The sequence below is a fragment of the Ascaphus truei genome, chromosome 1 (assembly GCF_040206685.1).
Source record: "Ascaphus truei isolate aAscTru1 chromosome 1, aAscTru1.hap1, whole genome shotgun sequence".
Lineage (NCBI taxonomy): Eukaryota > Metazoa > Chordata > Amphibia > Anura > Ascaphidae > Ascaphus > Ascaphus truei.
This window is the reverse complement of record NC_134483.1, coordinates 400,949,694-400,974,729: the sequence shown is the minus strand read 5'-3', so window position 1 is coordinate 400,974,729 and position 25,036 is coordinate 400,949,694. Positions and strand designations below refer to the sequence as shown.

The 25,036-nt window shown below is 40.3% G+C and overlaps 1 protein-coding gene across 3 annotated transcripts in view; it reads left to right on the top strand.

Annotated features, from left to right (window-relative positions):
- The window catches only part of GUCY1B1 (guanylate cyclase 1 soluble subunit beta 1), a 128,334-nt gene extending 105,559 nt beyond the window's left edge, over positions 1–22,775 (top strand). For 2 of the 3 annotated variants that reach the window (XM_075612738.1, XM_075612718.1), the window contains 6 exons: positions 1,102–1,299; positions 2,361–2,598; positions 9,561–9,701; positions 11,085–11,239; positions 18,463–18,589; positions 21,406–22,775. In XM_075612738.1, coding sequence (XP_075468853.1) covers positions 1,102–1,299; positions 2,361–2,598; positions 9,561–9,701; positions 11,085–11,239; positions 18,463–18,589; positions 21,406–21,411 — 865 coding nt within the window. In that variant the 3' untranslated portion in view covers positions 21,412–22,775. The remainder of the gene's footprint in view (positions 1–1,101; positions 1,300–2,360; positions 2,599–9,560; positions 9,702–11,084; positions 11,240–18,462; positions 18,590–21,405) is intronic. The other variant, XM_075612728.1, reaches the window with a different exon arrangement.
- Positions 22,776–25,036: the final 2,261 nt, after the last annotated feature.

The following is a 25,036-nucleotide window of genomic DNA, read 5'->3' as shown; positions in this document are numbered from 1 at the left end:
CACCTCTTGGCAGGCCTGATCATAAATGCTTACTAACTAAATTAGATTAGCCTGTGTATGCACTATCATTATTTTCTTCTATGGCCATACAGACTAAGTTTTACCATTTTAGCAGACATACAGATGTAGTCAACGTTATTGCAACCCAAAGCGCAGTACAGTGGGACACATACAACACCCCAGCGCGAGAAGTGGCCATTGTTTTGAATCAGCATACGAGACAGGGACAGGGATTTTGCATCACAGGTTGCAATAACATTAGCTACATCTGTATTTCAACTTTATTTAAAGTGTGTATGTGACTCGGCATATAGAACGTACAATCAGACAGTTCATTGCAGAACTTTGAATGCTAGAATTTACAATAGCAGGGGCAGAATCAGAAAATCTGATTGGGGTGAGCAGTCACGGTGTCATGACGTTGCGACATCACGTGTTGATGCGGTGCAATGACAACGCGCCATCAAGTGACGCAGGGACATCACACGGTGCTGTGTTATCCCAATTCATCACCAAGTGACATTACCGTCTCATGTGATGGCTCGTTGTCATGGCAACCCGTCGCCATTTGACGTTGCTATATCATGACGATGCAGCGTCATTTGACGCTGCGATGCAGATGAAGGGCTGCTCTCTTACAGAGGCCCCGCTCTCTCTCCCATAGCAATACGTTTAATTATTGTGGGGAGCAGTGTGAGGCTTCTGTAAGGGTGAGAGCAATTCTTGGAGGGTGCAAATGAACTCTTGCCCCCCTCATGGTTGCGCTACTGTACAGCACATTAACTAAATCATTTAACGTGATAATAATAGAACATGTATAAGTACATAACTCTTCATATTAATATTTATACATTCTAATGCTTCTTTGCAAAACTACATGTATTGACGCTATTTCCATAGTCCATTATAACACAACAATGCGGATTTAGAATAAGTTTACGAACATTGACCAGGTTATGCCCTAGGAAAAGCCAATACCCCAATACCAATGTAGAATGATTTATTGATGCCAACTGAATAAGTAATAATAGTTCTAAAATATATTTATTTTTTAAAGGCTGCGGTTGCAAAGATGTATTGAATTGTTTCATTGCTTTGCAGTGTAATGAATCTTGATGATTTGACAAGGAGAGGGCTATATCTGAGTGACATCCCATTGCATGATGCAACCCGCGACCTGGTCCTTCTGGGTGAACAGTTTAGAGAGGAATACAAGTTGACACAAGAATTGGAAATACTGACAGACAGGCTTCAGCACACCTTAAGAGCTTTGGAAGAGGAGAAGAAAAAAACTGATACGTAAGATATTTGATTCAATGAATAATATAACTACATGTAATTATCTGTTGCAGGACATTTTAAAATTTAATTTCAATTCACAATTGTTGGTCATATATAAAGAAAATAATCTGCTTTCTCGTTGTAGAGAAAGCACAATTTCTTGTATTTTACATACTAACCTTTTTTTCATAGCAGAAAACGAAAGACTACTTTTTTTCCTGAGGTGATTTCTACTTTTTATTTTTTTTCTTCAACTTTTTGGCCCATGTGGCCCAAAATAAACACCAATAAAGCAAAACAATAAATTGTATTACATTTGATTCTAGGCATCTGGGCTGTTTAGGGGCCAACATACCAAATGAACAGTTATCAATGTTGATTCCAAAATGGAATAAATTAGCCCCCTGATGTAAAAAAAATCATTAGCAACAATATTTAAATATATTTTTCAGTCAGTCAGAGCCGCAGAATTGTGCTTTCATGTTAAGAGAGCACAGGTATGTGTGCAGTTAAACAGTTGTAAACCTTTTAGCATTTACATTCAGGTGGTCATTTAATAGAATGTGAAGCTGATTTCCCTGGAGAAGAGCTCAACTTTATTCAAATTAATGGGACCAAAATGTTACCCAGCATGGGAAGCATCTGCACAATATATTGACCATAGGGTCACCTTCTATATTAGCTGAAGCGTCCGTTTTTGGCCGAAATTCCCTATTGACTTTAATGGAGAACATGATCTAAAAACGTCCAGATCGGCCGCTTCGGTTGATATAGAATAAGCCCTTAAGATGCAAGTTTGTAGATACCTGCAAACTATATCCTATATACAAATTAAGTATCTTAAAAGTCAATATTTAATGAGGTAAATGCCTATACCCTCCAATCTTCTGGCAATTACTGTTTTATGTTTTAGTATTTAGTTATGGATATAATGGAAGATATGTGTCGACACTGATGCACGGAGCAAGCCGAAAAGGATGTTTTTAATGTCTGTTTTGCTAGAAATGTCTTTAATACATTGCCCCCACAGATTTTGCTGTACTTCTAAGAAACATATTCTTTTCATTCTCATTTTACAGCTTGTTATATTCTGTTCTTCCACCTTCTGTTGCGAATGAACTCAGACATAAGCGTCCTGTTCCAGCCAAAAGATACGATAATGTTACCATTCTCTTTAGTGGGATTGTGGGATTCAATGCTTTCTGCAGCAAACATGCCTCTGGGGAAGGGGCCATGAAAATTGTCAATCTTTTAAATGATGTCTACACAAGATTTGATATTTTAACCGACTCTCGAAACAATCCATATGTTTATAAGGTAAGGCACTGTTAGAATGTAAAATACTTTCCTGCACAATTTAGTGTGTACTGTTCTGTAAAGACATTGCCAATATCTTGACTCTAGCTCAATTCTTGGGTCTAAGACAAGGAAGAAATGGTAACAGTTAGATATTTAAATAGCAACATTAGGGAAACAGGATGACAGTCATGTTTATGGGTCATTCAATTCCCCTAGATCCCTTACAAAAAATTAAGTAGTGTAGGTATTATTTTACATTGTTTTACAGACTTAAAGCTGCAGCTCAAGCTGTCGTTTAGAAAAAAAATCATTCAAATGAGCATCAATACAATCTACACACTGTCAAGTGATTAGCTAAGTTGCTGATCGATTCGTTCTCCTGTAATAGATTGCTGAAGATTCGGCTTGGGGTTCACTAAATGCATCCTGGATCCTCTTCTGCTGCACTGACAGACAAAGTTCTGTGAGGAAGTTCATGTGACCTGGCAGGCACTAGATTCAATTCGTTCACAGCAAGAGAGGGCAGGGCTCAAAAAGGTGATGCTGTTGCAGAAGGGGATGTGACTTTGTAAATGGTTGCTATAGGAACAAAAATGCCTGTTACATTAGAATACATAAAAAAATCTTTTTTTGTATTTTTTTAAAATGCTATAAGTATTTTCTCATAGTACAGAACTGATTTATTTAGAATTTTTTTTTAAAACATTTAGGTGTAGCAGTGTTAGCCCCTCCTCCCCTCTGGGAGATTCCCCATCTACCAGGTGTGTAATGGTGCTGAGTACCTGTTAACTCACAGGAGCTCTGAGATTCCACTGATGTTGTTTGGGAAGACAGAACAGGCTTTAGGGGTGATAGCTGTCCCCTTCATTCTTTGGTCAGGGCCTCCATCTTCTGCAGGCTCTAGGAGTGCTGGAAGAACTCTCTCATACTCCCCCTGATAGATGGCAAACTCAGAGGCAGGAGTATATTTTGTAACCGGGACCGTCTTTATTCTCTCCAGATAGGAATACAGTATACAGTCAGCACTGCATACATTAACACTGGTCTCCAGCCTTAGGATGGTCCCTGGACACAAACCCTGGGGCTTGCGGCCTCCAGCTCGATCCTAGCTCTTCCCCTACTCCCTGATGGAGCAGGGGTATACTCCTCACTCCCACTCCCTTAAGGGAGGGTATATTAGGTGACAGAGCCCTGCACACCTCTCCTGTGGGACTAGTCTCTCTCAAAGGGAGAGACTACTGACTAAATTTAGTAAGTGCTGCCCCCTAAGTCCCAGGGGGAGGGTTCAAGATCTGAGCCCAGGATTGGGTAGAACACAGGCCTTGTCCCGCCTCCCCATGTCACTCAGGGAGTTGCTCACTGCTGAGGAAAACGCAGATTGGGCCTAACACTGTCTGCACTCTACCAGGACTTATATGTTAGGCAGGGCAGGGCAGGGTAGTAGCCAAAACCAGACATGGCTACATAGGATATTGCTTGAACTGCAGCTTTAGGCCCCTGTTCACAAAGATCAGTACTATTTTCAGTTTTTCATGAAAATATTTGTTTAGAGCTATCGCTTTCCATACAGATGTAACAAGGATTATTGCTCCTGCTGTTGCATCATGATGGGATATGTTGTGATATTTTCAATGATCACTGCTATTTAAGTCTATGGAAATTCTCTGATATTCCATGTATAACGAGATATTGTACATTACAATGCGATATTCTTCATTATCAGTAGATAAAATAAGGCTGGCTACACTTGTGTTCACTAAGAATTGTAAGTGCACATAAAGGATATTGATCATAAGAAAATGTTAGCATACAGTAGGACTTTTCAATGACAACTCTGCAATATATCACCGGAAATAACCAAAGGACCAAAGCCATTAAAAAATTACCACCTTTTCCCTTTATACATTCAAAATCTGCACCTGTTAATATATAAGGTTATGTTTAAATGTCAAAGTCTGTCTGACAATCAAGTGGTTTATGATTATTAGCAGAGTTTAGTGAATATAGGTCAATGTGTAAAATTACTCTTAGAAAATGTGCAATTTAAGTGATATTCTGACAAACTGCAGAATTAAGAAATGTTTACAATATTTGTTATTGTATGTTGTGCTTCAGTTACCAACAGTTAGTAACAGACAATTGCAGTTATGAAAACATTTTCCTCAATTATTTTGAATTCTACACCTCATAATTGTATTGTAAAATATCTATTCGTTAAAATGTACTTATTTCTAAATATATAATTGTGTATATATATACACACACACACACACACACACACACACACACACACACACACACACACACACACACACACACACACACAAACACACACACACAAGATACAAGTTTTGTTATTTCGGCTGTGTACCAAAATAAATTCAAGTTACAGTTAAATAATAAATATGGGCTTATAGTGCAGTCTATCAGCTTTAATTTGAGGGTATTCACATCCAAATTGGAGGAAGGGTTTAGGAATTACATCTCTTTAATATGTAGTCCCCTCTTTTTCAAGGGACCAAAAGTAATTGGACAATTGACTCAAAAGCTGTTTCATGGACAGGTGTGGGCTATTCCTTCGTTATTTCATCATCAATTAAGCAAGTAAAAGGTCTGGAGTTGATTCCAGGTGTGGCATTCGCATTTAGAAGCTGTTGCTGTGAACCCACAACATGCGGTCAAAGGAGCTCTCAATGCAAGTGAAACAAAAAAAAAAGAAAATCCATCAAACAGATAGCAGGAACATTAGGAGTGGCCAAATCAACAGTTTGGTACATTCTGAGAAAAAAAAACACACTTGTGAGCTCTGCAACACAAAAAGGCCTGGACGTCCACGGAAGACAACAGTGGTGGATGATCGTAGAATTCTTTCCATGGTAAAGAAAAACTTCTTCACAACATCCAGCCAAGTGAAGAACACTCTCCAGGAGGTAGGCATATCATTTTCCAAGTCTACCATAAAGAAAAGACTTCACGAGAGCAAATACAGAGGGTTCACCACAAGGTGCAAACCATTCCTAAGCCTCAAGAATAGAAAGGCCAGTTTAGACTTTGCCAAACAATATCTAAAAAAGCCAGGCCAGTTCTGGAACAGCATTCTTTGGACAGATGAAACCTGCACCAGAATGATGGGAAGAAAAAAGTATGGAGAAGGCTTGGAACGGCTCATGATCTGAAGCATACCACATCATCTGTAAAACAAGGTGGAGGCAGTGTGATGGCATGGGCAGGCATGGCTTCCAATGGCACTGGGTCACTAGTGTTTATTGATGATGTGACAGAAGACAGAAGCAGCCGGATGAATTTTGAAGTGTATAGGGATATATTGTCTGCTCAGATTCAGCCAAATTCAGCGAAGTTGATTAGACGACGCTTTACTTTACAGATGGACAATGACCCAAAACATACTGTGAAAGCAACCCAGGAGTTTTTTACGGCAAAGAAGTGGAATATTCTGCAATGGCCATGTCAATCACCTGATCTCAACCCGATCAAGCATGCATTTCACTTGCTGAAGACAAAACTTAAGGCAGAAAGACCCACGAACAAACAACAACTGATGACAGCTGCAGTAAAGCACTGGCAAAGCTTCACAAAGGAGGAAACCCAGCATTTGGTGATGTCCATGCATTCCAGACTTCAAGCAGTCATTGCCTGCAAAGGCTTCTCGACAAAGTATTAAAAATTAACATTTTATTTATGATTGTGTTAATTTGTCCAATTATATTTGAGCCCCTGAAATAAGGGGACTGTGTATGAAAATGGTTGCAATTCCTAAACGTTTCATACAATATTTTTGTTCAACCCCTTGAATTAAAGCTGAAAGTCTGCACTTCTATTGCATCTCAGTTGTTTGATTTCAAATCCATTGTTGTGGTGTATAGAGCCAACATGATGAAAATTGTGTCAGTGTCCAATTATTTCCGGACCTAACTGTATATCCAGGTACCCCTGGGCTACTAATCTTTCCTACCTAACACATAAGTCCTGCTACCAGTGCACACTGTGTTAGGGTTAATCTCTGCCCTACTGCAGTAAACAACTCCCTAGTAGTTACAGGGGGTGGGCCAAGGTACTGCCCATAATAGGGGCGTTGACCTGGAACCCTTCCCTGGTAAAAAAAAAAAAGTGGGGCTGCCGCTCCAAATTTAGGTTCTCTCTGTCTCTCTCACTCTTCAGTGAGAGAGGTGTGTTCCATCCTTCCCCTTTGGTGGAGAGGAGTGCTATTCTATCCTGAACCATGGACCTGGTGTCAGGCCTTCCCTCCCACTGGGGAGTGGAAACTGCTACCCCATGGTCCACCGGGGAGTGTGGGAGATAAGGAGAGACTCTTGGGGCCTCAAGCTCCAGGAGTTGGCTCCAGGAAAACATAGAAGAAAGTATGCTGTATAATGTCAGTGTGCTATGCTGATGTATGCTGTACAGAATAAAGACCACCGGTATGTTTTACTCCTGCCTGAGGCTGCAGTCTTTCAGGGCTAGGGAAATAGTTTTTCTAGCGGAGACTGCACCTATCTCTTTTAGGCCCTGTTAGAATGGAGGCACTGCACAAAGATGAGAGCTACAGATCCAAAAGCCAGTCCTGTCTATCCCTACTAACACCGGCGGATTCTCGGTATTCTTTAAGCCTAACAGGTGAATAGCACTACACCGGTAACCAGAACCGTATCTCCCCAGTAGGGTGGGGGAAAAGGGATTAGATTTCGTGGCACTGCTGAGATTTAAAATCTGAGAAACAGGCAGGCTTTTCAGCTAAAGGATCTTCCTCTTTGCCAAACTGAGAATTGCCTGAAAAACACTGTATCAGGGCCACTGCAAGAGGAATTATGGGTAGTGTACCTGGGGGCTTTTGGTTTCCTAGGGACCAGAACCTCCTGAAGGGGAAACGATCACATGAATATCCAAAAATCTATGCCAGGCTCAGAGGTGCTTGATAACCACCATATCAGGGCGATAGAAGAGGCAGAAGGCGCCTGGGGCTGTTCTGGGATCCGTGGGACCCTTAACCCCCATGACGGTCCACACAGAAAGTGTTCACAGTATGTGCGGGTAGCATCACAGGGGGGGTCCTCGATGTTCGAGGGACACTAACCTCCATTTAAAGGAGCTGCAGCAATACTATAGCGGTTCCTGCCAAAACATGAGAATTGCATGGTAAGATGCCAACTTTTCTTTGCAAGAGTTGTGCAGGGATCGGCTCAAAAGCTGAAGCCGCACACTGAAATGTGCTTGGGGCGAAAGCTGTAGCCGCGCCCACCTTATAATGCCTGGATTCCTGGATCCACCAGGGGGAGGAGGCACTGAACGTACTGATTGCTTGACACCACTAGGGGCATAGCCAGACACAAGCTACCGCACCCTCAGATGCACATGGTGACACAACAGAGACAGAGCTACTTGAGACTGCTCCTGTTACCATTACTACTATGGCCAAGAAAGCTGCTCCTTTGTACACACTACCAGGAGGTATCCTGTTGGTTCCGATCAACGGGGAGGGCTTTCTACAGTGTGTATGCGCACAATGTGATTACCCAGGTGGGGAATTATAAGTGAAGTCCCGCTGCAAGAGGTGCAGAACACCTCGTCTTCAGCTGGTACTGCCTCCACCACCCGCGCCTACTCAGAAGGATGTGTGGGCCTTCTATGACTTAATTTGCGGCCTGCAGAAACTCATGGAGACTGCCTCTCCCAGAGAAGAGCAGGACTGCCTGTTGGCTCTCTACGACATGTGACATGTGCCACGCCACTGTGTGTGTATATATATATATATATATATATATATATATATATATATGTGTATATATATATATATATATATATATATATATATATATATATATATATATATATATATATATATATATATATATGTATATATGTATGTACAATAATGAAAAAAGAAAGCTCCCGATCCTAGTGCAATATGTCTAAAAAATAACATTTAATATCCCATAAAAAAAGTCCAACAAATTTAAACTCACAAATAACAGAAATAAAAGAGCATTGTATGAGATATACTCATGCACCAACTGGAACTCAATTACTCAGCTCACACGCTGTTGTCACCGCATGCAGTCAAAAAGCTCCTCTGGGTCTCCGTCCAGCAGGAACTCAGGGAGCAACACAGTCTCTCTTGGTGTCCTCCGGAAACAAACCTAGTATGCAATAGGTTCCGGGCAGGGCTGCGTCATGCGTGGATAGGTACAGGGTAGCCGACAATGTCTTTGAGTCCAGGATGCCAAAAGATATGGTGTAGCATGCTAGTAACACTACATACACCCTACGCGTTTCTTCACATTACGTGATTTCATCAGGGGATAGGGGATATATATATGTCCACTATACCTGTAGTTAACATGTTAATATTCCATGCCTCACTGTGTCACATGCATAGCTGCAGCTACAGATAGTGCTACTAAAAAAGGAGGTTAGTACAGTTGTTAGGTCCATATTTTTTGTCGAAAAAAAAAGCTGTTATAGAGAATGATGCCCTAAAATGGCAGGTGGCCCTAGTTTGCATATTATTATTTAACCACTATATATATTTTTGGTGCAGCCACATCTAGCACCTAAATTACTGAGAACCAAGTCATTTAAGGAAAGTGATAACCAACAGCACTTTTCTCAAATCACCTGCATGTACTATGTTATATGACATGGAGACAAATATGTGGAGGCAGAATTGTTACTAGAGGGTCAAAAACATCCACAGAACCTATAAAAAAAAGTATGAAGTATGAATGGAATTCCAGTTATATTTAAGATTAGATAACATTGCAATGCAAATGTAGGAACTGTTTCAGTGTAATAAGTCAATAGTACAGTATATGTATCAAGGGCAAGTCACTGACTCAGCCACCAACAAGTTATAATATAAGCTCTTCAGGACATGTGTTTGATGCTAAATACTTTTTCAGATTTAGAAATGTGTCAAAAGTAAACAGTATTTAACATAATCGTTGAATTGTGTGATTTATCAGGTGGAAACAGTTGGAGACAAATATATGACAGTAAGTGGTCTTCCAGAACCATGTATTCACCATGCACGATCTATTTGTCACCTGGCCTTGGACATGATGGAAATTGCAGGCCAGGTTCAAGTTGATGGGGAGTCTGTTCAGGTCAGTATCCTATTCAGGGTAATAAAATATCTTTTCAGATAAAGTTTAATGTGTAAAGTGGAAGTGTGCCTGCCATATGTGCTTTTCAGATACTCTTATGATTTTATAAACATTTCTGTCCACAAGAATTAAGTTGTTTACGGGAATTTATTAACACTTGATATTATTCAAAAATGAAAAGAATTATTTTGACTCTAGAGTCTGTCTCTCTGTTATCTATCCCCTTTTTAAAAAAAATTATTATTAATGTTGTTTAAATAAGGTACATAGTCATGTTAGTCTTAGGGAGGACTGCCTTGTTTACAGTTTGTCACAAATGTTCCCATATAGTACACATTTGAATAATTGATCTATAAGGTATTTAAGTAATAATCCACGAAGAACAGGGCATTATTGGCCAGTAATGCCCTGTTCTGAGGGGATTATTACTATTATAGGCGAAATGTAGACTTTATTTCATAAATAATAGACACTTTTGTATAGTTATATAGATTTTTTTATTAAAATAAAATGGTAAATACATGAAACCACCTCTATATACACTTACACTGCAGATATCTATATCCACACACTGCCGCCCCCTCTGTGTACACACACACACACACACACACACACACACAACACATCAGCTCTACACACAAACTCTGCTGCTACACATACATGCTACACCCATAAACACTGCTGCTGACACACAAACACACACACACAGCAGCTCTATACACACACACAGCAGCTCTACACACACAACACAGCCGCTCTACACACACACAAACTGCTGCAACACACACATACAACAGAACAACACAACACACACTGCTGCTATACCCATAAACACTGCTACACACACACACACACACACACACACACACACACACACACACTTACTAAACTTTGCAGACTCTCCCCCCCAATTCAGCTAAATCTGCTCAGAAAATCTGTCAGCTCGGTAGGGGGAGGAGTCAACCCGTGGCTGATACTTCCTGACCAATCCCCTGCCCTGTCTCAGAGCTGTTACTTTATTCTGTCCAATCCCCTGCCCTGTCTCAGCTGTTCTGAAAGCTGATTGGGGGGAAATAAACAGATTGAAAATTGCACATTGCAAGCTGCAAAAATTCCGGGCATTACTGATTGGATAATGCCCGGAATTTTAACCAATCAGAGAGCAGGGATTTTAATAATGCCCGGAATTTTACTGCTTTAGCCTATAATATAAGTTAAAACCATAAAAGTGCAAATGCATTGTTAATTTTAATAGATTATATAATTTCATATAAATGTATTTGTCAAGTGTGTCTTGTAACAGGTAACCTATACATTATCTGCATCAGGTAGGAAAAATAAATAAAATTGTATACCCACTACAGTACATATTTTCTTTCGTAGATAACTATCGGTATTCATACAGGAGAAGTGGTTACAGGAGTCATAGGTCAAAGAATGCCACGCTACTGCCTCTTTGGAAATACTGTTAATTTGACTAGCAGAACAGAGACAACAGGAGAAAAGGGAAGGATCAACGTATCAGAATATACATATAGGTGAGACAATACAAACCAACTGGGCACCTTATGAGCAGGGGGTTATAAAGATACTTAAGATACTTGTGAACAGATTCATTGTACTCTTTGATAAAGTTCCTAACGGAATGAAACGCGTCAGAGAATGTGAATCTCTGTGATGTCCAGCACCAAGATTGAATAAATATTGATTTTAATTTTGTCAGTGGCTGAGTTCCTACGCATGCAGTGACCGCCGAGATTTCTTCTATTTTGGTTATAAACTGAAGAAAATAACTATTTCACTCATTTGTACATGCAGTAGGTTGAAAATGAAATCTAGCAAACAAGAAGCAGAATAAAAATTGAATGGAATCTTGTAACCAGAGTTGAAATGTTTTCAATCCTTTCCAATACAAATAGATTAACTTCACATATGCTATACTTGTGAAATGTTTTATGAACATAAAGTAATTACAGTAATATGAGATGTATCAACCTTGATTTATTTCTACTTTACTGAAGTAAGAATATTCAGGTTGATAAAGTATAAAATGGTACTGTACATTTGCCGCAAAAATATTTCCCTTACGCAAATAACCTTTTTCTACACAAATTCACTGAGGTCATTAACTTGGTCACATATGCACCTTCAGCATTTGTTCAGGTCCAGACATAGGTATTGAGCCATGATTTAAATGTACCCCATGGTTTTGTGCATGGCATATTGGAAGCACAATCTAACTTACTGTAAACGGGTTTCTATTCATTTTAACTCCAATCCTCTAATTCAATGCCACATCCATACCAGATTCTATTCAGTGTAAATTATTGCTATAAAATAATTTCATCCCATTATTGGGGTGCAGTGTTAACCTGGGGGCTTTTTCTGGCAGTCTGTGGCAAGAGACTACAACTTAAAGCAGCATACAGTGTAGTGAGCATTATACTTATTATTATATATATATATTTTGGTTCATTTTGTTTTTATCTTATTTGATTCAAGGGTCTCCCAGAGCAGGCGTGCAGGTGCTGTTTTGGCTTGCTTCTTAACTTTAGGAGAAACTTACTTCAGATATACCAGCATTTTGTGGAGCAGTAATTATAACAATGAGGTCTTTCTTGCTCACAGGCACATGGTTTTTCAGCAGCCACCTTCAATAATTACACTTCTATGCAACTCAGGGGGTCTTGTGGGAACAGAACTGCAGGATACATACATTAGGACACTCCCTGACTCAGACACCAACCAATATCAAAGGGTCAACAGAAGAGATTGTTGCTTTAAGAAGATGTCGATTTGGCAGCTTCCTGTCCGACGGCTACCTTATTTGGTCACCTTTACTAATTGGCTCATCTGCACTTTCATGTTGACATTTATTTTTAATTCTCACAAGTCCCAGGACACTGGAGGTGAATATTGTCTGAGCGACATGGCTCCGGGCTCCTGGGAACCTTCTATCTATAATACCATCGTGTATATACCGTACTTTGGCAAAGTATTCCTGCTCTTTAAATTACTTTGGTGTTAATGATGCAAACATTGTACATACAGTATAAAGCATTCAATGGGAATGCATGTACAATATACTGTATCATAATGTTAAAATGTATAAGCCCAGAGAGAACTGCAACACCCCGTACACCCATAGATGCAGCCATATGGATGTGTGTTATCTTTGCTGGGGATTTTTGAATTTCCAATACATAATTAAATATTTTAAAGACAAAAACTGCCATTGCCTCCAACTGTTTCTTTCTCTTACTTTGAGGTTCATGCTGTTGAGCTTTTCTACCCACTTTTTCTGCACCTGGCAGTCATTTACAGACCACCCACAGTACTTCTACATCCTCTACCATCACCATTGTCTCTGAAATTTCCTTCTTTCTTCTGACTCTCCTATACTTTTATTGGGGGACTTCAACTGTCACATTGATTATCCCTCAGTTTCTTGGGCATCTCATCTTCTCTTTTTAACCGTTTACTTTGGCTTCCACCAATGAACTAATTCCAGCTCCCACTGGGATGGTCACTATTAAGACCTGGTCTTTACTAAAAACGGTCCCCTTTCTGATTTCTCTACCTCCCCCCTTCAGCTCTCTGACCATCACCTGCTGTCATTCACCATCACCCTTCTTCCCCATCTGACCTTTTGTACTCACTACTCTTGAGACATTTGCTCCATTGACCTCTCTGCTCTGGCATCTACCCTGAATGCACACCTCTTTTATCTCTTTCCTTTTTCTGATCATGAATCTTGTCAACTCTATCCTCTCCTCCTCTCTTGATCTAGATGCCCCTTCTCGACTTCAGCACACCTGTTCTTTTAACCCACGGCCTTTGCTAAATTCACAAACACGCTTAATTCTCACTTGCACTCGCTTCTCTGAACACCTATGGAGGAAATCTCAAACTCATGCTGATTTTCTGCACTATAAATTTCTCTTCTCCTGTTTTAACTCTGGTCTCTCTAAGACTAAATAAGACCATTTTTTCTTACACATCAACACAGATCCAATCCATGCCACATTTTCTCTGTATTTTTCTTCCTCCTGCGACCTTCTCCTCCCACTTCCCATCTTTTCTTCACTTCTTCTCAAACTTTACTTTAGAGGCAAGGTGGATGCTATCCACAATGAGATTCATTCTGTCCCTTCCCCCTCCTCTCTGCTTCGACCTGAACGTCTTTCCACTCTTGACTCCTTTCTCCTGTTACAAAGTTGGAAGTTTCAGAACTGATTTTCTCTTCTTCCTCTACCACAGTGATTCCCAACCTTTTTTGTTTGGAGGAACCCTTTAAGTATTTTGTAAAATATCGGGGAACCCCTATCTGGATGACACATGTTTGACAGGGGTAAATCGCAAAATAGACGTGTAAAGCAGTGGGGGTAATAGATAATAATTAACTCATACTTTTGAATAAACAATATGTATATATTTTGTAATGATTTTGTTTTAAACATCACCCCCCCTGCATCTCACATCACTCCCCCCCTCATCTCACATCATCCCCCCCCTGCATCTCACACCACCCCCCCTGCATCTCACATCATCCCCCATTGATCAATCGATCTCTCCTCTCTCCTCTCCCCTTCTCTCTCCTCTACCTTTCTCCTTCTCTCTTCTCTCTCCCTCTCTCCCTCCTTCTCTCCCCTCTCCTTCTCACCCCCTCTCTCTCTCCTCATCCTATCTCTCCTCCCCTCTTTCTCCTCTCCCCCTTCTCTCCTTTCCCCTCCTCTCCTCTCTACATCTACATTTCCCTCCTCCTGTCTCCTCTCCTCTCTCCTCTTCCTTTCTCCCTCTACCTCTCTCATCTACCTCTCTCCTCTCCCCCTCTCTCTCCCCTTTCCCTCATTCTCTCTCCTCTTCCTCTCTCCCTCCTTCTCTCTCCTCTTCCTTTCTCCCTCTACATCTCTCCCTCCTTCTCTCTCCTCTCCCCTCTCTCTCTTCTATCCCCTCTCTCCTCTCCCCCTTCTCTCCTCTCTCTCCCCTTTCTCCCCTCCTCTCTCTACCTCTCTCCTCTCCTCCCCTCTCTCCTTCCTTCTCTCTCCTGTCCCTCCTGTCCTCTCTCCCCTTCCCTTCTCTCCTCACCCTCCCCTCCTTCTCTCTCCTCTTCCTTTCTCCCTCCACCTCTCTCCTCTACATCTCTCCCTCCTTCATCTCCGCCTTCTCTCCTTTCTCCCTCCTTCTCTCTAAACCTCTCTCCTCTCATTCCCTCTCCTCTCTCCCTCCTTCTCTCTCCTCTCCCTCTCCCTCTCTCTCCTCTCTATCCTCTCTCCTCTCTCCTCTCCCCTCCCCCTCCCTCCCCGCCATCCTCTCCTCTCCCTTTCTCTATACCTCCCCATCCTCTCCTCTCCCCCTTCTCTGCTCTCCCCCTCCTCCCCCTCTCTCACACACACACACTCACACAGTCTGTCACGCATGCACACACACACACGTTCACACGCACACACACACAGTCTACCACACACATACACACAGTCTATCACACACACGCGCGCACAACACACACACACACACACAGTCTGTCACTCACACACACACACAGTCTTTCACACACACACACACACACACATTCTGTCACACACACACAAAGTCTGTCACACACACACACTCACACAAGCAACGTTGAGCAGAAGAAGCAGCATCTCTCCCCCTCCCGTAGCTCACATGAAGTGTTTACAAAAAGATGCCGACACCACAGATCACCCTCCCCTCTCAGCTCACAGGCAGGAGGCAGCGAGGACTGCACGCGCGCTCCTAGGAGGGAGGAGAGTGGTGGTGGGAAAGCCAGGGGCAGTAGTGAGTGCGGGTGGCCAGGCAGAACCCCTGGGACTGCTCCACTGAGCCCCAGGTTCCGTGGAGCCCCGGTTGGGAATCACTTCTCTACCACATGCTCCCACGATCCCATCACCTCACACCTTATCAGTACTCTTGCTCCTCCCTTAGTTTCCACTCTCGCCCATGTCTTCAATTCCTCCCTGTCCTTTGGCACATTCCCCTTTTCCTTTAAGCATGCGGTGGTCACACCTATTCTCAAAAACACCCAAGATCCTACGTGCCTTACGAACTATTGCCCTGTATCCCTCCTGCCTTTTACCTTCAACTGGTAGAACATCTTGTGTTCTCCTGTATGATCAACTTTGTTAATTCCCATGCCCTCCTGGACCCTTCACAATCTGGCTTTCTAACAACTCATTCAATAGAGACTGTGCTCACTAAAGTAGACAATGATCTACAGAGGCAGCGGCCATTATTTTAACAAATCACGCAGTGTATACCTCGAAATACCCATGTCATGGCGCGGGATTGCTTCCAACCGTACCGCCTTAAGACGCAAGTGCATAAAATGGCATTTTAGTGTTGTGGCTTTTAAACACCTGAAATTGACACAGTAGCACAGTACTGTAAACATTACAATTAATTAATTTCATTGCATTTAATTGCACGCAATCCATAAAATTCAAACAAAGAAACCGCGATAAACACGTGTGCCTGGGGCGATTGGCGGCGTTCATGCCGCGTGGAGTACAGCAGCGCACACGAAAACGGCACTGTGATTTCTTAAAATAATGGCCGCTGCATCTGTACATGAAGTAACATCCAATGCTCATTTTTACCTATGAATCCACTTGATCTCTCTGCTTTCTTTGATACTGTCTATCACTCTTTTCTCCTTCATATTTTAAACTCTCTTGGTATCTGCAACAAAGCTATATCCTGGCTCTCATCATTTCATCATTAGGCACCCCTAATCACAGTGCTCAGTGGCTGAAGCACCCCCACAACAGGACAGGGTTAAAGAAAACACAGGACCGAGTCAAAGGAGACAGTGATAGACAGAGAGTCACAGGAGAGAGACAGAGAGAGGTAGCAGAGAGTCAGACGGGTCAGAAAGTCACAGAAAACATACACACAACAGGACATAACAAATACACACAGGACAGACACACAGCCTCACCCCTTTCCGGTTCATGCTGCTTCTTCCTCTGCTTGGCCAAACCCTGCAGGCTCCTTACTCCTCCACCTGATTGGCTGCTGTTGTTAATGCAGCCAATCAGGATATATGAAATTACCCAGGCCTCTAGCAACTGCGCTGCCCTCGGAGATCGTGAAAATTTTGTGGCACCCTTTTGATCTCCAGGGTGACATGGAACCCTGGTTGGGATACAACGGCCTAAACCCATGGCTACTGTCCCACACCCACAGACGCTCCTACAAATCATTGTGGCCAAGCACTGCCATCTACTGCACTTATTCCTTCAACTGCTGTCTCTGTAAGTCTCCTAACGTACCACTGAGGCTCGGCCGGGTTGGGAACAGGCGCGCTGGCTCTCGTGCTCTGCGCCCTGCTCTGCCGGGCGATTTGTGGCCCGTCTGGGGGCGCGGACACAGCGTCACGGAGCTGGTTCACCCTCATTGGGCGAACTGTTCACATGACGTGCTTGTGAGCAGCAAATTCAAATTTGCTTGCTCGGCAAGCGGCTAAGCGATGAGCAGGCGCGCCCGCTCATGCTGGCCACACACATTGCCGCAATGTCTTTCTTCGCGGCCAGCGTGAGTGCGCCCGCCTGCTCAGCGCCACCCTGGACGAGGCCTGATATTGTAAGCTCTCCAGGGCATGGGTTTCCATTCCTGTTGTCTAACTTTGTATTATAATTCCCTGTACACTATTGTCACTGAATACACACACACTTGTGTGTGTGTGTGTGTGTGTGTGTGTGTGTGTGTGTGTGTGTGTGTGTGTGTGTGTGTGTGTGTGTGTGTGTGTGTGTGTGCGTGTGTGCGTGTGTGTGTGTGTCCCAAAAGGATAGCACTCTGGTATACCATTAGCAATATCAAAAACACATTTTATTAATTAGATGTCACAAAACAGAATAAAAGATAGCACAGGGAATTTAAAAACATGGCATAGATCCCCTTTGCGTAAACCAAAACAGTATGCTGGCTAACATGCCTGTGATAACGTAAAGAAACACTGTATGAAGCCAGATGGATAGATACAAACTACCCCAAGCTAAAATACAAATCCCAGAAGAAAAGTACAGCTTCTCAAGGAAAACAGCAAACAGTGCTATTATGTAGCAGATAGAAAGTATCTGAGGGTTAGTTACCCATGCAAACAAGAGGTGTGGGAAAGCTGGAACTAAAACCTCACAAAAAATTCAATCTCCTCATGAAGTCTCATGGAAATGATAAAATACTGATGGTAATGCCAAGACAAGCTCACATAACAATGCAGAAAGCCAGTCCTATTAGAGAGATAGATAGCGAGTAATGTTGATCCAGATTCAATAAACACACAGGGGCTTATGCAGAGAGGAACGTAAAGTTCAATTTCGGCAGGTTAGAGGCAAAAATTTCCTCATGTAGGCAGTTACTGGCGAGAACTTGGCGGGCCAATTCAAATTCGCCAGACGTGTGGCGAGAAGCGTGTTTTTGCCAATGCGGAAACACGCACGATTCCAGTAGCTCCGATGCGCATGAACGCGCCAATCGGAGCTACTAAATGGCGCGTTCAGGGGAAATTTTGCCCGCCAACTAAAGTTGGCAGTATTGTGGCCAGATAACGCACGCCTCAGAATGGCGAGTTTCACGCCAAGTGAAACTCGCCTAATTAGGAGAGAGAGAGAGAGAGAGAGAGAGAGAGAGAGAGAGAGAGAGAGAGAGAGAGAGAGAGAGAGAGAGAGAGATCGAGATCGAGATCGATCTGTGGTGTTTCTTTCACAGTGATTATTTAATAACAAATTTTTATTTAACACAGATGTCTTATGAGTCCAGAGAATTCAGACCCTCAATTCCTTTTAAAGCACCGAGGTCCAGTGAGCATGAAGGGAAAAACAGATCCCATGCAAGTTTGGTTTTTATCCAGAAAGAGTACAGAAACAGAGGTATGACTAATCAGGGTGTGATTCTTTAATGAAAACAAAATTATAACTACTGTGAACTTTTTCAATCTAAAACGGCAAATGGCCTTTGATGTGGAAAACTAAATGTCTAATGCAATAAATTAGCAGTTTTGTAAAACATTGTTCTATTAATGTATTTTAGGCCCTGACAGTAAGTGTAGAACATCTGATGATTTGTCTTCACCTTTTATTCAAATAGTGAAATGACTTTGCATTTTGTAATAAGTGAATATTTATATATATCATCTTACAAATTTTTGTTTTTATTAGTTGCAGTATTATAAATCTGTCAATTAATTTTTTTTTAATATTTAACAATATTCATACAGTATTTCTCAACACAGCCCTCTAATTCTCTCTGACACATATTGGAAATGCTTTAATTAAGTTATCTTATGTCGGAAGGTTTCTTTTGCATACATATTTACCAATATCAATTGGACAACAGCTTTTTTTCTTTACTGCCTATCAGCATATTGACTATAGATTACAGTACATATGTTTTATAATTTGTTATGTATTTAATAAGCAATACACAAGAATAATTGACATTAATATATAAATTACAAATAGGATATGACATTTCATAAAAGATCAAATCTAATCAGTTAATGTGTTTTCTTATATAGCTTACTAGTATACAGAGAATAGATACATAGTATATGTTTTTACTTCTGAGGCACAAGCTGATTAAACGACATCCCCCAAGTCACGAGGAGCTCACACGCGGGCCATCTTCCATGCTATAGAAGATTTTAGACCCATTTATTTGAATTGTGACCAGAGCATATTGAAAAGGGTTGGTTTCAAATTGGGTTCACACTCTTCAAGGGCAGCAAATAACCACTAGACCAATTCTCCCAAAAAAAGACTTGAAAACATAGATTAGTGTAAATAAACAAGGAATCACATGGCATTTAGATTTGGAGTGTTATGACTATGGACAGTTTTTTTGTTTGTTGCTAATAAACAGTGTTCGACAAACCTATACATTTGCTCGCCCCGGGCGAGTAAATATTGGCCCAAGCAGCATACGTTTGGTACTAGGTGGCGAGTAGATTTTTTGGTGATTTGTCAACCACTGCTAATAAACATATTGCCACTAAAAGGAATGCATTATTTAGCCATGTATTTCAGACATCTCTAACCCTCTAGTGGTGAAGAATGCTTAAATCCATTTTAAATCGAATTGTTATGCACTAATGTTGAAGGGTCCTGCAAAGCATACAAGATTGGGAATGTGCTGGTCTTAGAAAATCCTGATAAATCCAAGATAGTCAATCCTGCTGCTCAAATCTCTCTCCCGCGGTCAAATGGGGCATAATAGACAACATGAAAACAAAAAGAGAGAGCGCAAAAGAAAGACTATCAATTCAAAAGTATAATCACTTTATATAAAATATAAACAATGTAAAAACTTACAATCACATGTAAAAACACCGGTATCCACACCGTTCCTTCCCTCCAAAGGCTGGACAAGTATGTTCCTATGTGGTACATCTGGTAGATGAAAACTCGAACCAAACGCCGGTACAAAGGACAGAAGGGCTAAAGTCCTGAAGCCAAGGGAGATACTTGTCCAGCCTTTGGGGAAGGGGCCATGTGGATACCGGTGTTTTTACATGTCCTTGTATGTTTTTACATTGTTTATATTTTATATAAAGTGATTATACTTTTGAATTGAAAGTGTCTTTCTTTTGCTCTCTCTTTTTTTGTTTTCCTGCAAAGCATACATTGTATCCTTTTAGTTAATAGTTGTTCAATTAAAGTGTTATATGTGCAGAGAGGGTCTGAATGGATTGGAATGTGCTTGCTCACATGGAAAGCTGATGTATATATTTCTGTCTCCCACTATATTTGCTTTTCTCTTACTTTTCTTTTCACTAAATAGGGCCAAGCCAATAAACAAGTGTTTTGGGGTATTTTTTTAATAACATTGCTTCAACGTGCGTTTTCAACATGTTATATGTGGACATGCTTTTCTTTTGGGGCACACTTTACTTTATCCATAAAGTAATAAAACAATAATGCACAAATTATATTTTATGACATATATTTTATTTTATAAAGTAAGCTACCACAATGAATACTGTGGCAGTTTGGGACAGTCAGCAAACATTTATTTAGTGCATTTATTGCCATTTAATGACTGAAGCCCTTATATTTTATACTGCTTCTCTCCCTTGTACCATTGTTCCTTTATCCATGGTTCAAATGATTACTCTCTTCGTTTTTTACTTGTGTTCATCTCTCTCATTACACTCTCCCAATGATGTGCAAACTTTTTACCTAAGGTTGTTAACCTTGCGAAATCTGCAAAATCTATTTTTTTTAAATGTTGCATGTAGTTCACCTAGTACAAATCTTCACAGCCTCAAATATGGGGGTTGCCCCCTTTCCTTTTTCTCTCCCTTAATTCCCCTATATCAACCCCATATATCAGTGTATATTTTTGTTTGGCGAAATTAGACAATGTTGTTTGAAATGTAGAATTTTGCTGGTCAAAATTATCCAAATGTTTTGAGCTAAAAGTGCTATCAAAATTTCAAGCGAATTTTCAAACTTTTTCAAAAGTTTGAGCAAAATATGCAGTAGGCAACGTGATTTTGGGGAACTATGCACATCACTACAGTCTTTGCAAACTCTCTCTCTTCCTGTATTGTACATGACACTCACACAATTCATTATTAACATTCAGTTTTAAGTTTTAGGACAGTTGGCATTTGCAAATAAACACAGTACTGTTGCATTACTGTTGCATTAATTTACTGTTTAAACTTTTCTTACATGCATTCAAGGAGTAAATAAAGGTTTGTGCTGGATGTGAAGAACAAGGATGAAATATGCGAATACACTACTTTGCTCCATATTTCATGAGTGACAAGGCAAACTTTTAAATTGCATTTCCCTATCTCCATTCTGTTACTGAAATCCAGAGTTTAAGTACCATTAAAACCAACCTAAGGAGACAACACTATCTTCCTTGCCTACTTTCCCTTGTGTGTTAATACAGTATATCTGAAAAAGTCAGCTTTAGTGTGATTAGTGGGAACATTCCAATCAGTATTGTGTGTTGCCCTGGCGGCAATCAGTAATGTGTGTGCCAAATACTCCTACTTTAGAATGGATGTTATTTTACATACAAGACCTATACAAATATATCTAAATGTGTTTCAGTGAACAATTTCTGTGTGTTATTGTGTCACTTATAATAATTAGTTTACATTTTCTATTGATGTCATCCACTTAGGAGCTGTTACTTGCAGTGTTAATGTAATTAATGAGCACTTACACTTTATAAAAAAATATAATGTATATTTTTCATTCATTGTTACTTATTACTTATTTCACCTATAGTATTTTGCTATGTTTAGTAGAGTTCTGGAGTCTTGCTTACAATCATGTTCCAGTTTTTCATTTTAGTTAAGGGGGAAGATCAACCTACACAGTGCATTTTTTAAATGAAACAATATAGGCATATAATGCAAGTACAAATCACCAAGCAGAACTTCTGTGTACTGTAGTTGATGATACTCCCTGTGAACGTTGTTTTCTCCTCCATGAACCCCCGACAGAGGGCCTCACAACCACTCAGACTGTAACATCCTAATTAAGCTGCAGGTCGCAGGGCTGAGTGGTTAGGAGTCCCCGCGGGACAGTGCTCAGATGAAACTGAAAATGCAGCGCTTACTGGGACTACTGTATCATCACCTACACACAATTTCTGGTATGTGATTTTTTACTTAAAGTGTATTTCTATATTCTTCCATTAAATGCATAAAAAAAAAAAACAAGCAGGTTAAACTGTCTCATTAACATTAACTATTTTACAACGTCCTGCTCTAGTACAGTGCCATGTCAACTTATACAAAATGGATTAGAATTTTACAGTTTAATATAGAAACATATTCTTGTAAATAGTAATCAGTAGAATAAAAATGCTATTTTTTAAAATATGTGCCATATTATCTAGTAGTGTAAGATATACATATGCATAAATAATTTTGTTAATAACTATCATTTCTAAAAATATTGTGATGGTATTGTATACAGTACAGTTAACTTTGATGTACAAATGATTTCTTAAAAACTATTTTATCTTTACATCACAAATATGTACAAATGTGTATGTGTAAAGCCTCTGTAATAAATTATTTTTTCTCCATTATCTTAATCATTTTCATTTTCTTTTTCAATAAAGTACATATTTTTGTCTGATCACTTCTTATGGAAGCTACTGTATTGTGTCAATAGTACTTATTTTCCTTGTAGGCCAGCTTTTCTAGTACACACATGTAGCGTGTAACAATAGATACAACAAACACATTTCATATTAATAAAACATTTGACATAAAAATATTTTTAAAAGACATTGTGTAGTCCAACTTAACATCCCGAGCCGCGGAAAAGAAAGTAATTGTCGTGAATTTCGTGTGTGTGTGTATTCTTTAAGAATGTCTGCACATCCCTCTGTGATAGACTGAACAGCCGGTCATTCACTCAGGGACAACCAGTGAGGTTGCACATCCCTCCCCCTGTGTGATAAGCTGATCGACCCAGGGACAACCAATGAAACTGCACATCCTGTCTAATGAGACTGCACATAGACTTTGGAACATCTTACAATATGTGTCACATATATGTGTGGCTAAATAAACAGGTAGGGGAGGAAATGGACAAGAAGAGGAAGGCGTTTAGATTCTTTAAGTCAGAAGGGACAGAGACATGTATCAGAATTATAAGGAATGTAACAAAAATTGCAAAAGGGCAATCAAATAAGCAAAAATGAATAATAAAAAAGGATTGCAATAGAAAGTAAGGTCAACCCTAAAATGTTCTTTAAGTATCTTAATAACAAAAAAATGAGAAAAGAAAATATAGGACTCTTTCAGTGTGAGATGGGTAGGCAGATTATTGGAGATAAGGAAAAAGCAGAGGTATTAAACAAATTCTTTGCCTCAATGCTTACCAGGGAAGAATCAATTTCAATAGTAGTGCCGCAGGAGGAAGCCACAACCTCCATATTAATGAAAAATTGGTTAACTGAGGAAGACGTTCATAAATGACTTGAAAAAATTAAAGTAAATAAGGCACCTGGCACCGATGGCATACATCCAAGAGTTCTCAAGGAGTTAAGCTCAGTAATAGCCAAACCATTATATTTAATATTCAAGGACTCTATTTCCACAGGCTCAGTATCACAAGATTGGCGTAAAGCAGATGTGGTGCCTATATTTAATAAGGGAGCTAGATCACAGCCGGGAAATTACAGACCTGTAAGCCTGACTTCAATAGTGGGGAAACTACTTGAAGGTTTAATACGAGATAATATTCAGGAATACCTAATGGAAAACAAAATTATTAGTAATATTCAGCATGGTTTTATGAAGGATAGATCATTCCAAACTAAACTTATTTGTTTCTTTGCGGAGGTAAGTAGGAATTTAGACCAGGGTAATGCAGTTGATGTGGTCTACTTAGATTTTGCAAAGGCTTTTGATACGGTTTCACACAAGAGGTTGGTGTACAAAATAAAGAAAATTGTACTCCGTAATAATATATGCACCTGGATTGAAAACTGGTTAAAGGACAGACAACAGAGGGTTGTCATAAATGGAACTTTTTCAGGTTGGGCTAAAGTCGTGAGTGGAGTCTCTCAGGGATCGGTACTGGGACCCCTGCTTTTTAACTGGTTTATTAATGACCTTGAGGGTGGATCGAGAGCAAAGTCTCATCTTTGCTGATGATACTAAATGATACTAAATTGTGTAAGGTAATAGAATCAGAGCAGGATGTAATTTCTCTTCAGAAGGACTTGGAGAGACTGAAAATGTGGACAGGTAAATGGCAGATGAGGTTTAATACAGATAAATGTAAGGTTATGCATTTGGGATGCAAGAACAACAAGGCGAATTACAAATTAAATGGGGATAAAATGGGGGAATCTTGATAGAGAAGGATTTAGGAGTGCTTGTAGACAGCGGGCTTAGCAATAGTGAACAAAGTCATGCAGTAGCTGCAAAGGCAAACAAGATCTTATCTTGCATCAAACGGGCAATGGATGGAAGGGAAACATAATTACGCCCCTTTACAAAGCATTAGTAAGACCACACCTTGAATATGGAGTACAATTTTGGGCACCAATCCTAAGAAAAGACATTATGGAACTAGAGAGAGTGCAGAGAAGAGCCACCAAATTAATAATGGGTATGGACAATCTAACTTATGAGGAGAGATAAGCTAAATTAGATTTATTTACATTAGAAAAGAGGCGTCTAAAATGGGATATGATAACTATATACAAATATATTCGGGGACAATACAAGGAGCTTTCAAAAGAACTATTCATCCCAAGGGCAGTACAAAGGACTCGGGGGCATCCCTTAAGGTTGGAGGAAAGGAGATTTCACCAGCAACAAAGGAAAGGTT